This window comes from Bombina bombina, chromosome 5 (genome assembly GCF_027579735.1).
Source record: "Bombina bombina isolate aBomBom1 chromosome 5, aBomBom1.pri, whole genome shotgun sequence".
Taxonomy (NCBI): Eukaryota; Metazoa; Chordata; class Amphibia; order Anura; family Bombinatoridae; genus Bombina; species Bombina bombina.
The window spans coordinates 1,084,128,744-1,084,146,310 of record NC_069503.1 but is presented as its reverse complement, the minus strand read 5'-3'; the positions used below and the strand labels follow the sequence as shown (position 1 = coordinate 1,084,146,310).

General features: G+C 36.7%; 1 protein-coding gene across 1 annotated transcript in view; it reads left to right on the top strand.

Annotated features, from left to right (window-relative positions):
* Positions 1-1,125: 1,125 nt before the first annotated feature.
* DNAAF11 (dynein axonemal assembly factor 11) overlaps positions 1,126-17,567 on the top strand; it is a 374,386-nt gene continuing 357,944 nt past the window's right edge. The window contains exon 1 of the mRNA XM_053715948.1: positions 1,126-1,315. Within this exon, the coding sequence (XP_053571923.1) occupies positions 1,126-1,315 (190 nt within the window). The remainder of the gene's footprint in view (positions 1,316-17,567) is intronic.

The window sequence follows — 17,567 nt, the reverse complement described above, 5'->3', positions numbered from 1 at the left end:
AAAAGTGTCACAAAACACATAAAAAAATACATTACAAAGAGCGTTGTGAGCTACATCCTCCTATATTTGAAATATAAAGACGTTCTAACTGGTGCTCGTTAATGACCGGAGATATAGGCTCACATATTTGAGATATGTTTTATTTCTATGTGATATTTGTTTGATGTTTCTTCCACAGGTTATGTTAACAATGTGAATGTGCTTACATTTGATTCTATGCATCATCTTGGTCCGTTTGGGCTAATATATGTTTTTCTCTGTATATGATTGTTGCCTAAGGGTCGTTTCTCTGATGCTGTGTGTGTTGCATTTATGCAATGTGAGCTTAGCGTTTCCCTCTTCTTTTGGATTGTACATATTTGTATCATCTTTTCTATATTATATGTTGTATAATTTCTCAGAGGATCTGCACCACCACGCTTCGTAAATATTTTTTGAAAATTGCAGTCTAACTCCCTGCTAGGTGGTTTGAATCTCCTTTTTTTTTCTTTTAAAAATAAAAAAAAAAAAATAAATAAAATAAAAAAAATAAATATATATATATATATATATATATATATATATATATATGTATAGTCATATTGTATAAAAACACCATCATATATATGTAGAAATATGTATTTATGAATAAAAAGAACATATTCTTCTATGTGCAGAACATTGGAATGTGAAATATTCATATTTTCATGTTGGGTTAGCGCAAATGAGAATATGCGATTGGATTTGTGTGAGAGTGGGGTGTTAGGTTTTTTTTCCCACTTTTTCTTCTCCATTGACTTCTAAGAGGGAATATGTGAACGTACATGTGATATTGTAACGTTTTTTGCTCTGAAAATTACTCTTAAAATTGTCAATTCTAGTTTCTGATAAAATAGAAGTGCAGACTCTACACAGTCACTCTAGTGACCTATTTATAACTGTCCCTAATTATTTTCAGCAAAGAACGAAACCTAGGTTACAACATGGCAGCTTCTATTCAAAGTAAAACTTTACACTTATGTTTTCAATATTTATACAACTATTTTAAATTTAAAAGTACATCTGCATAATATTCTTAGACTAACCTTTGCTTTGAATATATCATTCTGTTTAGCATGTACTTAGTATTCAACGTCCCTTTAATGAATGATTAACTTGTGGTTTTCAGTCACAGAAGATTTGATCAGACGGAGGGCTGAGCACAACAACTGTGAGATTTTTTCTCTGGAAGAAATCTCTCTTCATCAACAGGATATTGAGAAAATAGAACATATAGATAAGTGGTGCAGAGATTTAAAAATTCTTTACCTACAAAACAATGTTATTCCAAAAATAGGTAAGAAATGTTATTTTAATGAAAGCTCTTCTGTTTAAAAGATTAAATCTATAACCCTGTAACAATATGTCACCCTCCTGTTGACATCTTGTCTAGACAATATATTCTTTAGAGCAGTGATTTCCAAACTGTGTGTCGTGACACATTAGTGTGTCGGCAGCAGTGTGTAGGTGTGTCCCTGCTTCAGCACACATTTTTTTTTATTTAAAATTCTTTTTAAATTTTCTTTTGGTTTCCGACTTTCTTCCTGCCTGCTACGCATATCACATGGTTGACACGTGATTGATACCTAGTGGGTCACAGATCATCTTAACCTATTGGCGCAGCTTAGCGGGAACTGAAACTATTCCCATTGGCGGCACATTGGCTCCTGATTGCACGTGTAGTCTCCTCAATCGGCTTGTGACTGCATGTGTAGTCAGTGAGTGGGACAGCAGTGTGTATGCAGCACGGGCAGTAGTCAGTCGGATTTGCAGAGCTCTGAGGGCGGCAGCTTAAACGCTGAGCTGAAATCAGAAGTCAAAGTGATTTTTTTTTTGCAGCTAGCTCCCAGTTGTGCATTGCTGCTCTTGATATATGGATAGGAAGTGGAAGCTTAAAAATGCTTGATGATGAAATGCGAGTGTCTTTATCTAATATTCCCCAAAATATTCAGAAACTGTGTTCATCCCATCAACCTCATACATCCCATTAAAAAAGTAAGTAGCTATTGGTGTTATTAAACTTTTTTTAATTCTTGCACATACTTACTGTTACTTGTAAATACATTTCGTTATTATATTATTTATGTATGTGTACGTAGCTCTTAAAACAAGTTAGTTTAATCTCCTGTTTTCTAGTACAACTAAATTACTGTGCCGCGAAATGATGTAGGTCTAAAAAGTGTGTCACCAACATGAAAAGTTTGGAAAGATCTGCTTTAGAGAATTATTGTACTTATTAATTCTTAGATTTATTGATACTGTGCACTCGACACTGAACGCTAAATCGTGTTTTCTTTTCGATTTGTCATTACATTTTTTTATTAAAGGGACATTAAACCCAAATTTTTTCTTTCATGATTGAGATAGAGAATGTCATTTTAAACTACTTTCTAATTTACTTCTATTATCTAATTTGCTTCATTCTCTTGATATTATTTCATGAAAAGAATATCTAGATAGGCTTAGTAGCTTCTGATTGGTGGATGCACATATTTGCCTCATGTGATTGGCTCACCCATGTGCATTGCTATTTCGTTAACCAAGGATATCTAAAGAATGAAGCAAATTAGATAATAGAAGTAAATTGGAATGTTGTTTAAAATTATATTCTCTGTCTGAATCATGAAAGAAAAATTTGGGGTTTATTGTCCCTTTAAGGTAAGTAGATAAATCAATAACACAATAGAACTGCATAGCTCAGTATTACACTGTACATGGTAGGTGTTTGATATCTGTGTAGTAGGCTGTTCAGGTGAATTGCTGAGACAGAGCTGAGACGTGAAATATATGCTGGGTAATTCATGATTAAATGAAAAGTTGATTTTTTTTCTTTTACTTTTTTAATGTGTTGTAAAAAGAGGTTACTTATTCTGAAACAAAATGTGCCAAAATACAAATCTTTGTTCAATTTTGTACAAAAAAACCCTAAGAATTAGAACTTTATTTCCACCAATAAAATAAAACTTTGCATGGATTAAAATATCAGGTAAAAGAATGATAATTTAGACACTTCGCTCTCTGTTTACTCAAGGCTGACTCAGCTTATCTACTTAAAGGGATATTCAATCCAAAACTAAAATGCATTTCATTTTTAAATGTGTCTGCCCATAGCGCTGGAAGTGGCTTATATCATGAAAACTACCACCAGCACAATACAAAACAAGGCCGGTGTTCAGGCGAAAGTTGCTCCCTTGTTGAGAATTGCTACCTCAATGTGCGCATGCGCATAATGTGCATATTAAAAACTGTTGTAGAAGTGGAGAGATGCTTTATTTAATTTGTATTAGGTGTGTGAGGCTGAGATCTGCTACCTCAATGTGTGCATGCTTCTAATTACATAATCACATTCCATACATTCTTTTCAAACATGTGGCGTGTGATTACGTAATTGTGCGCATGCGCACATTGAGTTAGCAAATCTTGATGAGGGAGCAAATTTCGACTAAACACCGGCTGGTGTATGGAGCATATCCAGATATGCTTCTCATGCCCATGTGCAATACAAGCTGGTGCTAAAACAGTGAGAATTAAACTAGAAGCAGTTTTGCTAATACAAATGTATTGCAGAAAAACTTCTCTTTCTTGATTCAGATGCAATTTTAAGCAACTTTCTAATTTTGGGTTTCATATCTCTTTAAGCTAATGTACAAATATGATGAGTGGTCATGTTTAGAATATTTCTACAATTTGCTCTGCTTCATGTTCATGTGACTTTTTTTTGATGGAAAAGCAAACATTTTACAACTTTCTTCTGTTTTTAGGGATCCCTTAATAGTATTTAGTGCCAAATCCAAGGCAAAACAATAGTGGAGCTGGCTCAGTTATGTTTGGAAGAAGTATCCTGTCTCATGAACAGATTTTTGTTTTGACAGGAGGTCATTCTGTATGACAAACTGTGGTCACAGCATGAACATTCTTGGTTTTTGGTACTGGAGCAATAACTTTAAATCTTTAGTCCAATTTTTCAACAGTCTAGGGGGTCGATTTTATTAAAGTGCGGACGGACAATGTAGCGCATCATGTCCGCCGCACATCGCTGTCGGCATTTATCATTGCACAAGCAGTTCTTGTGCAATGCTGCCCCCTGCAGATATATCGGCCGCTAGCAGGGGGTGTCAATCAGTCTGATCGTATAAGATCGGGCGTATTGATGTCTGCAGCCTCAGAGCAGGCGGACAAGTTATGAAGCAGCGGTCTTTAGACCACTGCTTCATAACTGCTGTTACCAGCGAGCCTGAAGGCTCACACGGAAACAGGGGCATCAAGCTCCATTCGGAGCTTGATAATTTGGCCCCTAAAACTTCAAGAACACAAAGATAGAAAATCTTTATTTCACTCGTTTCTCAGTGCTTGAGCAGTGTTAACACATCCTACTAATACCGACAACAGCTCCTTTGCCATACTGTATTAAAGGGATGGTCAATTTTTGCCTCCATTTCTTGTAATTTAAATCTAAAAAAGGTGAGTTTGCCCAGTTCTTTCCAATTTACTTTTATCATGAAACTGGCTTCATTCTCTTGGTATCCTTTGTTGAACGAGCATACATGCATCACTGGAAGCTAGCTAAAAACATTAGGTGAGAAACTTACAAGAAGCATGTATGCGCAGCCACCAATCGGCCACTAGCTACCAGTAGTGCATTGCTTCTCCTGAGCCTACCTAGGTAAGCTTTCCAATAAATGATCTAAGAAAACAAATATATTTATATATTTATCATATATTTTACGTGATAAACCTCCCAATTAAGGGTTCATAAATATTTTGTCCATGCACAAAATCTCCACTAGTGCAAAGCTGAATATAGTCCAATACACTCAATTCCTTTAAGGCTCATTTCAAATACGGATACACCCCAGGCTGCTCCTGCTCACCATGGGACTCAATCTCCAATCATCAAAACTGCATACAAACAAAGAAAGATAGGGGGCGCCACATAGCGTATCACAATAACATCACTTTGTATTCAAGATTTCAATGTGCGGTACTACTCACATTTAATAATCGCCAATGGTGATCATAGGCAGACTGAACTCTCAGAGCTGTTCAGCTGGCTCACCTCCCATCTGCAAGAACACTCAGGATGACCCACTGTCGTAAACCTCAGGGTAAAGTAAGTCCTCTATCAAAAAGATGCTTCCAAATAGTGTGTAAAAGTTTTAAAAACTTTATTAAAAGACCAATATGAGGTCAAAAAGTACAAACTGCAACCGGTTTCCGGCTGTTTCATCATGACATTTTGACTTAATTTTGGTTGTTTAATTAAGTTTTTGAAACTTTTACACACTACTTGGAAGCATCTTTATTTAAAAAGGACTTACCTTAACCTGAGGTTCACAACAGTGGGTCATGCTGAGTGTTCCTGCCAGCTGAACAGCTCTGAGACCTTACTAGGCAGGATCAGACCGATATACTTTAGGAAAGTTTTCCTCTGTGAAAAGCACAACTAGGCTAAAAGAGGCTGCTCCTAGGTGGTAACTCGCCATAGAACAAGCTACTGAGCTGTTGTTCGTTCCTGGTAGAGTCCTTCTCTCTTTGTATGCATCTTTTGTTGAAAAGCAGGGAGGTAAGCTCAAGAGCGTGTATGTTTCTTGACCACTATATGACATCAGTTTATCCGTAAGCAAGAGCACTAGATGGCAGCGCTATATCCTGCCATGTATTGCTCTAGAAACCTACCTAAGTATCTATTGAACAAAGAATACAAAGGGAACAAAACAAATTTGATTATAGAAGTATATTGGAAATTTTTTTTTTAATTATAGGCTCTGTTTGAATCACAGAACATTTTTGTGTTTCATATACCTTTAAGTTCATGTGAGGATACACAAGATTAGTAGATTATACCTTTACGTTCATGTGAGGATACACAAGATTAGTAGATTATACCTTTACGTTCATGTGAGGATACACAAGATTAGTAGATTATACCTTTACGTTCATGTGAGGATACACAAGATTAGTAGATTATACCTTTACGTTCATGTGAGGATACACAAGATTAGTAGATTATACCTTTACGTTCATGTGAGGATACACAAGATTAGTAGATTATACCTTTACGTTCATGTGAGGATACACAAGATTAGTAGATTATACCTTTACGTTCATGTGAGGATACACAAGATTAGTAGATTATACCTTTACGTTCATGTGAGGATACACAAGATTAGTAGATTATACCTTTACGTTCATGTGAGGATACACAAGATTAGTAGATTATACCTTTACGTTCATGTGAGGATACACAAGATTAGTAGATTATACCTTTACGTTCATGTGAGGATACACAAGATTAGTAGATTATACCTTTACGTTCATGTGAGGATACACAAGATTAGTAGATTATACCTTTACGTTCATGTGAGGATACACAAGATTAGTAGATTATACCTTTACGGTCATGTGAGGATACACAAGATTAGTAGATTATACCTTTACGGTCATGTGAGGATACACAAGATTAGTAGATTATACCTTTACGGTCATGTGAGGATACACAAGATTAGTAGATTATACCTTTACGGTCATGTGAGGATACACAAGATTAGTAGATTATACCTTTACGTTCATGTGAGGATACACAAGATTAGTAGATTATAACTTTACGTTCATGTGAGGATACACAAGATTAGTAGATTATACCTTTACGTTCATGTGAGGATACACAAGATTAGTAGATTAGACCTTTACGTTCATGTGAGGATACACAAGATTAGTAGATTAGACCTTTACGTTCATGTGAGGATACACAAGATTAGTAGATTAGACCTTTACGTTCATGTGAATTGCTATCAGGATTTTTTTTTTTTTAATCTTTATTTATAACCAATAAAAGGTACAAAAAATAAATACAAATTGTATTCTCAATCCACCTCACAGGGTGTGAAATAAACACAAACAACAATAATGCAATACATTCAAATAGCATACAGTTGGAATTATGGTAATAGACATCTTCAAGTGGTTAATAAATATAAAAAAGTACCACAGTATTGTTTTTTTTTAATATTATTAAAACTTAACCAAAAATACAAACAAACAAACAAACAAACAGACGGAAAAAACAACAACAACAACAACAAAAAAAACAAAACAAAAAAAGGAGTAGGGGAGAGAACCCCCCCAAACTCTTCCTCCTCCTCTCCCCCAATCCCTCCCCCTCACCACCTATCCATACACCCCCATAAGTTACCTCTCAATAAGAGTTCAACCAGGGACAAATGCACTAGAGGAAGAGCATACTATCCATAACTGGCTTCCTTTGAGCAAAGAGAGAATCAAGGACATCCTATCTGTACCTACTAGGTAGTTCGCCTCTTAACATAGCTTCTTCCAAAAAGTTGGAGCCATGAAATGGGCGCATTATCTGTAGTTGGGTTTCCTCTGTAAATGACGAGATAAGGGGTAGCCATCTTGAGAAGAAACATTTACTTTTCGTCTCCAGATTATCATTAGTATCATATTGCTCTAGAGTCATTTGGTTTAACAAAATATTTTTAAATTCAGCCATCCGTGGGCTTTTCTTAGAAATCCACTGCTTCAGAATTAAGTTCCTTCCTGATAGAATTACAATGTTCAAAAATTTGTTAACACCTGTTTGGGTAGAGTTGTTTATAAGAAAAAATATATGGACATCTTGTAATTTATAATGCAGTTACACAGTTTTTCAAACCAGAAATTTATTTTACACCAGAATTTTTGGATTTTAGGGCATTTCCAAAAATAGTGATATATATCGGCTGCTGGAAATCTACATTTACTACAGTCACTTGTTAGCTGTCTTCCCCATTTGGCTGTCGATTCTGGTGTAATATATGTCATATTCAGAATCTTTACATGTGATTCTCTCCAAGAAATGGAGGCTGTGGTGGAATCCACCAGAGCAAGGCCGTTTTGGATTATATCCAATTGAGGCGTTATACTCAGAAAATCCCACTTATTTACAATTCAATTTAGATTAACTACACCCTGATATCCCTTTATCGTTTTGTATAGGACAGATATCGCTCTTTTTCCATTTCTATAGAGTTCAATAATGGGGGATAATCTATCCCAAGCACTTAGATTGAGTTGGTTTTGTATTAACTCATGGAGATAGTGTCTTACTTGTAAATAGGCAAAAAATTATTTGTTGGGAATATTAAATTCCCTTTGGAGCTCGTTAAAAGGTTTACAAACCAACTCAGGATCGAGAAGTTGTGTAATATATACTAAACCATTATCTTCCCAGCTTTTAAAAATCTTGTAATTTAGAGCATACGGAAAGGAGTCAATCCCCAGACAGTTACAGATTTTTTTCCAGGCTAGGATGATGTTTCTTGTACTTATAGAGTATTTAATCTTTTCTGGCAGTTTAACCTTTTCCAGATGCAGCAAAGCTTTCAACGAATAAGGTTTAAGAGATTGCTGGTCCAGAGATAGAGGGGTATAGTAATCAGAGTCTGTAATCCAGTCAAGAGAGAACTTGCCTAAACAGGCCCAGTTATAGATTTCAATATCAGGAAGGGCTAACCCACCTTTATCCCTTGGGAGTGTCAGTCTGTAATGCGACAGGGCTGTCCTCTTTCCATTCCACAGGAATTTTGTACATATTTGTCTAAAAAACACAAGATCCCTCCTGGAGATAAACAAAGGAATACTCTGCATTACATAAAGAATTTTAGGAAAGATCATCATTTTTATCAAATTAATCTTCCCGGAGAGTGAAATAGGAAATTTCGACCAATTTAACAGATCTTTGTGAATTTCGTCCCATAATGGAGTAAAATTTAAGTTGTACCACTCATTAGGGTTTTTAGATATTTTAATACCTAAATATTTAATAAAGCTATTTGCTGTTGAAAAAGGGATTTCCTGTAAACCATTTTTGTGCTTATATAGTCATAATATTTCAGATTTGTGACAATTCACTTTGTAACCTGAAAACGTACCGTAGTCCTCCAGAGTTTTTAGAATAAGTGGAATATTCCTCTTTGAGTCTCTTAAAAAGATCAATAGATCGTCTGCGTATAAAGAGAGTATTACCTGGGTATGCCCTATAGAGATGCCCTCAAGTTCCTTTCTAAGAAGTACTGCTAGTGGTTCAATGGCAAGATTTAATAAGTAGGGGGAAAGTGGACAGCCCTGCCTGGTCCCTTTTTGAAGGGGAATAGGTGTAGTAGGAAGTCCATTGACTAAGACAGAAGCATTAGAATTATTATAGATTAGCTGTATAAAATTTAAAAAAGCACCCTTTAAACCAAATCTTTCTAATGTAAATAGCAGATGATCCCATGTAATTGTATCAAACGATTTTTCCGCGTCAATTGTTAAAATGGCAAAATCAGTTGGTAATTTTATACTCTCTTTTCTACGTTTTTCCCAAAAAAATTCTATTACAGACTGCAACTTCCTTAGATTGTTGGTCGAATTTCTCCCTGTCATAAATCCGGTTTGAACCTTGTGTATCAATAAGTGCATAACCGGCTTTAATTGTTGTGCTATTATACCTGTTAACAATTTATAATCGTTATTTAATAACAAAATAGGTCTATAGGACTCAATTTGTTCCGGGTCCTTGTCTTTCTTAAGAATCAGAGAGACTAAGGAAGAGGTAAAAAGATTAGAATGCAATATGCCTAAAGAGAAATAATGGTTAAACAATTTCTCTAGTGTTGGCCGAATGTCTTCCCCTAATAACTTATACAGTTCTATAGGAAGCTGATCTGGGCCTATTTTGATAGCTTGAGTTATCTCTTCCTCTGTGATTGGAGCATTAATTCTATCCAGATGTTCACTAGGAATTTGCGGGATATTAATTTTATCCCAAAAGGCTTGCTTGATCTGATGGTTAATCGGAACATCTGAAAAAGCTTGAGCAAAGTAGTCTCTTACATGGTTTCTTATAAGTTGTATGTCTACTATTTTAGCATTATTCACCTTAATAGACTCTATTGTCTGTTTCCTTTGTTTGTATTTAAACAAATTCGCTAGGAATTTCCCCGCCCTTCCTCCATGTCTATAGTAGAATGACCGAGATCTTAAATCTTCAGCTTTGACCTTTTGATTTAAAAAGATATCTCTTTCCTGTCTTTTCTGAATGTATTTCTCCCAGTTTTCCTTGGATGAGTTATTAATATATAGATTAAAGGCATTACGGAGTTGGTTGGATAACTCAACATCACGCGCTTGTGTTTTTCGCTTTTTTAATATCATATATGCCTTGATCACTCCCCTAATAACCGTCTTAAAGGACTCCCACAAAATTTAAATTTTATTTAAATAATGAGAATTAAATTTATAAAATTCTCTCCAGCGGGTCTGTAACCAATTTTTAAAATGAGTATCAGAAATTAAATGCCTAGGGAAGAAAAATCTACCAATATTATTTAAGGTATGCGCCTTAATGTCTAAATCTAATAAGATAATCGCATGATCTGAAAGAGCGATTTCTTTAATATCAGCTCTGGACTTTAATCCCAGAACTTTCCCATTTACAAAAAAACTGTCTATTCTGGACAGGGTCTGGTGAGATTTAGATTCACATGTATACATTTTACTGTCTGGATTTTGAATCCTCCATATGTCTTTTAAATCTAGATTAGTAGTGAAATTTCTTAAAAGCCTTGCTTCCAGTTTGCTGTTGCGGTTTTGAGTCGGTTTGAGTCTATCCAAAGCTGGGAACATAACTGCGTTAAAATCACCTGCTACAACAAGATATTCAGAGCAAAACTGCAAGAGCTTAACTTTCAGGCTGTCCCAACATTTTTTATCTGGTTTGTTTGGTTCATATAAATTACATATAACCGACTTCATGCCTTCTATCTCCAAATGCAATATAATATATCTTTCCTCTTTATCAAGTTCCTGAGAAAGAATTTTATAAGTCAAATGTTTATTAAATAGAAAGGCCACGCCTTTCTTCCGTGCACTACATGGGGTTGCTATCACCTCACCTACCCAACGTGTTTTTAATTTAGGAATCTCTTGGATTTTTAAATGAGTTTCCTGTAACAGGACAATATCTGAATTATATTTTTTTAACAAACTCAGAATACCTTTACAGGGAGTGCAGAATTATTAGGCAAATGAGTATTTTGACCACATCATCCTCTTTATGCATGTTGTCTTACTCCAAGCTGTATAGGCTCGAAAGCCTACTACCAATTAAGCATATTAGGTGATGTGCATCTCTGTAATGATAAGGTGTGTGGTCTAATGACATCAACACCCTATATCAGGTGTGCATAATTATTAGGCAACTTCCTTTCCTTTGGCAAAATGGGTCAAAAGAAGGACTTGACAGGCTCAGAAAAGTAAAAAATAGTGAGATATCTTGCAGAGGGATGCAGCACTCTTAAAATTGCAAAGCTTCTGAAGCGTGATCATCGAACAATCAAGCGTTTCATTCAAAATAGTCAACAGGGTCGCAAGAAGCGTGTGGAAAAACCAAGGCGCAAAATAACTGCCCATGAACTGAGAAAAGTCAAGCGTGCAGCTGCCAAGATGCCACTTGCCACCAGTTTGGCCATATTTCAGAGCTGCAACATCACTGAAGTGCCCAAAAGCACAAGGTGTGCAATACTCAGAGACATGGCCAAGGTAAGAAAGGCTGAAAGACGACCACCACTGAACAAGACACACAAGCTGAAACGTCAAGACTGGGCCAAGAAATATCTCAAGACTGATTTTTCTAAGGTTTTATGGACTGATGAAATGAGAGTGAGTCTTGATGGGCCAGATGGATGGGCCCGTGGCTGGATTGGTAAAGGGCAGAGAGCTCCAGTCCGACTCAGACGCCAGCAAGGTGGAGGTGGAGTACTGGTTTGGGCTGGTATCATCAAAGATGAGCTTGTGGGGCCTTTTCGGGTTGAGGATGGAGTCAAGCTCAACTCCCAGTCCTACTGCCAGTTTCTGGAAGACACCTTCTTCAAGCAGTGATACAGGAAGAAGTCTGCATCCTTCAAGAAAAACATGATTTTCATGCAGGACAATGCTCCATCACACGTGTCCAAGTACTCCACAGCGTGGCTGGTAAGAAAGGGTATAAAAGAAGAAAATCTAATGACATGGCCTCCTTGTTCACCTGATCTGAACCCCATTGAGAACCTGTGGTCCATCATCAAATGTGAGATTTACAAGGAGGGAAAACAGTACACCTCTCTGAACAGTGTCTGGGAGGCTGTGGTTGCTGCTGCATGCAATGTTGATGGTGAACAGATCAAAACACTGACAGAATCCATGGATGGCAGGCTTTTGAGTGTCCTTGCAAAGAAAGGTGGCTATATTGGTCACTGATTTGTTTTTGTTTTGTTTTTGAATGTCAGAAATGTATATTTGTGAATGTTGAGATGTTATATTGGTTTCACTGGTAAAAATAAATAATTGAAATGGGTATATATTTGTTTTTTGTTAAGTTGCCTAATAATTATGCACAGTAATAGTCACCTGCACACACAGATATCCCCCTAAAATAGCTATAACTAAAAACAAACTAAAAACTACTTCCAAAACTATTCAGCTTTGATATTAATGAGTTTTTTGGGTTCATTGAGAACATGGTTGTTGTTCAATAATAAAATTAATCCTCAAAAATACAACTTGCCTAATAATTCTGCACTCCCTGTACGCTTGATAGGTGAGGTGATGCCCGCTACGTTCCAAGATGCTATTCTAATGCTATCTTTCATCTATAAAGTTTTACATAAGTATAAAAGCAGGGAAAATGTCTGTGAAAAACAGCTGAGGAGACGAGCAGAGGAGGGGGAGGAAGAGGGGAGGGGAGAGAAAGAGGGAGAAAAAAAAAACCCACAGACACAAAAAAAACACATCAAATGGACAAACAAACATTAAAACATGCTTGCAAAACCTAGCTTTCCGCATTACTGCTATACAATTACTTAAAATTGTCTACAGTCTGTTCTAACAGACTGTAGAATAATTAGAAAACAAAAGAGACTATGCCTAGATTGCTCAAAACTAAACCATTTGTTTAAAAAATATATATAATTATTTAAGCTTACTTTTAAAAAAATATTATCCTCTTTATTCTTACTCACAAAAAAGTGGAGAAGTATAATACGAAATATATTGATAAATCCAAGTGAATAAATACCAAAAAAAGAGGAGAAAAAAAACCCAGCAAAAAACTGGCCTTTGCACAAGACCTATTTTAAATGTGAAGACGATCAAAGTAGTAGTGTAACATCCTAAACCATCCTTATCCAGTTTTGAAACATTTTTAAGGATCCAAAAGTGCATTAAAAGGAAAGAAAAAACATAACATATTACTTATCAGATCTGGTTTACCAGTATTATATTTCTTACTTTGAGAATTACTCAAAATCTTCCAGAATTGAGAATTTGGCCATACCCTCAGTGATAAAGTGAAAACTTTAAAAAAAAAGGCTGTATCTAACACAAAATCACAACCTATTAAAAAAATATTTATGTGTTACTTTCTTAACATGTATAAAATATCCAAAAAAAGAACCAACGCCTTTACAGTATTGCATTTTAAATATATAAGTGGATACAGTACCTCCAAAATAGCTACAAGGATCTTTAAATAATACCCTCAAATGGTAAAGAGTTAATTGGGTGTTAGTGATATTTAAATAAAAAAAACTAGCCAAAAGAAAAACCAAAAACCTAGCCATAATGACTAACACTTTTTCGCATTCAAAATTGCAACCATTAAACTAGAAGTTGTGGAATGTTTTCTGCAATAAATGCATTCGCCTCTTCAACATTATTTAGCACAATTGATCTATCCTTATCTATGAGTTTAATCTTGGCTGGATACAGTAATATTTCTTGAATACCAGCTTTGATAAGCTTAGTACATATGGGTGCCATATTACGCCCCTTTTGACAGGTTTCTGAAGAATAGTCTTGAAATAGCAATATCTTATTAGTGCCAAGCATTAGTGGAAATTTCTTTCTATAACTCCTTAGTGTGTTAACCTTGTCTTGAAAACTTAGGTATTTAACTATTACTGGGCGTGCTCTTATATTCCCATCCCTAGACTCTCTTAAAGGGCCTATCCTGTGAGCTCTTTCTATTTGCATAGAAGACAATCCCAGAATTTGGAGTAGGTGGACCGACACGAATTGTAACAAATCTTGAAACTCTGGGGTTTCTGGAATACCAATAATTCTGAGGTTGTTTCTGCGCGATCGATCTTCAAGTTCATCTAATCTTATCTGGGTTATTTTATTTTGTGTTAACTGAGATTCCAATACCTGCTCTATTTTATGATTAGTATCCTCTAATATAGAGATCCTATCTTCAGCCTCCTTCATTCTTTTAGTGAATTGTTTAACCTCCTCAGATAGTAATGAAAAATCCTGCCTGACCTGGTCGAACTGGGGAAGTAGGAGCTCAGCTATTTGTTTAACAATACTTTGGGAATCCAAATTACTTAAGGTTATACTCGAGGTATCAGCAGAGCTTTCAGAACAACTATCATTTATATATTTTTACCCTTCTTTTCTTTTAGTTTAGCTGGCATGGCAGGGGATTTATTTTTACCTGAGAGAACAAACTTTTCCATGAGTAAACATCAGAAAAAATAACCAATATGCAAAAAAAAAAAAGTAAGTACAAATTAGTATAGCTTAAGCATAAGATATTAAGCAGTAAACCTGCACCCTTTAAGGAGAGAAAAAGTAAAGTTTAACATTTAACAAAGCAGAGCAATAATACTCAAAAAACAATTTATATAAAGATACAAAAGAGTCCCTGCTTTAACTTGGATGTCTCCTTTTAAAGATAATACTTAAAACATCTCCGGCTTTAATCTTCCAGCAAAAGATAATATGCAGGATTTATTGTTCAAAGGCCAGTTAACCTAAGGGAGCAGGTACAAAACAATAGCACTCAGATCAACCTTGATAGCTAATAACAGCTAATAGCCAGAGAGAACTTATTTAGTGTAAATATCACTATCCTTCTTTCTTCTCCTTGTAGTACATTAATCTGACACAACCAGCAATAAAGGGTAACCACACAGCAGGTCTATCCTTAAACGAGGCCAGGAAGCAAGATCAGTCTTGTTTAAGCAAGATTTTTGAGTAGTAGCACTAAGGTTCAATCATAAAAAAAAAAAAGTTCCAACTTAGGCAGTTATGCTGGCATGTAATTCTTAACTGCAGTATACTTGGCAAATAGGTTCAGCAGCATATTCAAGATTTCATATATAGGTTTGACCATAAACAACATTAGAAACAATTTGGCCGAAATTGGAGCCAGGTGGCTTAGCTTTGTGCTTGCTTAAACTTTTTTTCTCCCAGGAGGGGGGCAGAAATAGCCCTTGTTGTAGCTCAAAGGCATAAAGCGAAGAACAGCAAGTTCCCTCCTTTGGGGTGATAGTTCAGAAATGTGAGTTCCCACAGACCACTACAGCATATTTACTGATGACTCTGGGTCTGCATCACCGAATAAAGCAGCATAAGAAGAAAGCATAATTTTTATGAACAGTTAAAGCATACACTGAGTATTCATTAGGCAATTACTGCATAAACCCAGAAAACAATCTTTTAGCTGAGCTTCTCCTTTCATGTATTTAAGGGCACTGGTTTCAAGACAACCCTTTACTATTATAAGGCAGTTCTTTGGCTGTTGGAATCCTGCTCATTTATCCAAGAACTTCTATTCCCCACACAGAAAGTGTTTAAAGTCTCAGGGAAGCATCTCAGCAACAACAACAGATGAAAATAAAGTAGGAACAGTCTTACCAACTTGTGAGCATGTTTAGACCTAAGCTGTCCCAAGCTGCTGCTTCCACTACTTCCACCCAGGGCGGACACAACATCTGTAGACAAGTAGGCAGGAAGATGGAGCAAGTTCTATACCCAGAACCGGCTGGGGTTTGAAGATATTAGATGGCTTCTTTATGTGCAGTATTTTCAGCCTGCCTGTGAGGGATTCACAGGTTGCAATAGCGGGTTTTGCAGATGGCCCAGACCACGGACCAGGACTGTGTCTAAAGTGAGATCCGGATAACAGCAGCCGTATGACAGAGGCTGTTCAATCTCCTCCACGAGGAGACCCCAGGCGCTACAAGAGCCAGATGGCCCCAAGGGGATGCAGTGTTTGGCGGCAGTAAGGCTTCATGCTCCGGCCTTGCTCAGAACACCTTGACTACACGCACGTCACGCACGACGTGTAGCGCCGCCCCTTCCGGCAATCAAATCCCTATCAGGATACTTGTCCTGTTTTTTGCGTTATCAACACACAGTAACTCTGCTAAACGTTCTGATGTGTATTTTTCATTATAGACAGTGTATTTGTGTAGTAAAATGGATTGTAGTTTTAGTAGCTTTTATATAGTAGCTTCCCCTCAAAAAATTCATTTAAAAAAAATATAAAAAAGAAAAATATATAATAAATTTTGCCATTGTGTGTAGAAAACAAAGAACAAAGCAGCAGACATAGTTCTATTTGAATTAGGGGCAAAGTAAAGGGGGATTTGTATTCTACAGATTAATTAAAATGACAATATATAAGGTCTCAAATAATAACACATTTAAAGGGACAGTCCAGTCCAAAAAAAACTTTCATGTTTCAAATAGGGCATGTTATTTTAACCCCTTAACAACCAAGGACGTACCCTGTACATCTTCAGGGGTTTCAAGTGGTAGAAGCGATCCTGATCGCTTCCAGCCGCTCTCAAGGTATTGCCGTGATGCCTCGACATTGAGGCATCACTGCAATACCTTTTTTGGCACACTGATGCAGAGAGAGCCACTCTGTGGCCCTCTCTGCATTGGCCAGCGATGCAGGGAGGCTGGTGTGCGGCCCATTGCTCGATCACTTCCTGATCCGGTGCGCGCAAATAGTTGGGAGCGCGTGGGTGTGTGTGTGTGCGCGTGTGCGCTAGTACTTAAATAATGCCGGTCCTGGGATGGAGGGAGCGGGAAAGGGGGGTAATTTGATATAAAGAAAGGGATCTAGGAGGGGAGTAGACTATTGAGGGGTTGAGGGGGGGCAGCTACACTACAGAAAATTGGCTTTTATGCCAAATAATATTAAAAAAAAACGTTTTTTTTTTTTTTTTTTTTTTAGCAAACTGGGTACTGGCAGACAGCTGCCAGTACCCAAGATGGCCACAAATAGAAAGAGGTGGTAGGTTAAGAGAGCTGTTTGGGGGGGGATAAAGGAGGTTGGGGGGGAACCTACACTGCATAAACTATTAATATATATTAGAAAAAATGCTTAATAAAAAAAAAGGCTTTTATTTTAGTACTGGCAGACATTCTGCCAGTACTCAAGATGGTGATGACAATTGTGAGGTGGGGGAGGGAAGAGAGCTGAGGGGGGTCAAGGAGGGATCAGGGGTGCGATATGTCAGGTGGGAGGCTGCTCTCTAAACTAAAGCTAAAATTAACCCTACAAGCTACCTAATTAATCCCTTAACTGCCGGTACATAATACAAGTGTGGGAGGCTGATCTCTAAACTAAAGCTAAAATTAACCCTACAAGCTACCTAATTAATCCCTTAACTGCTGGGCATAATACAAGTGTGGTGCGCAGCGGCATTTAGCGGCCTTCTAATTACCAAAAAGCA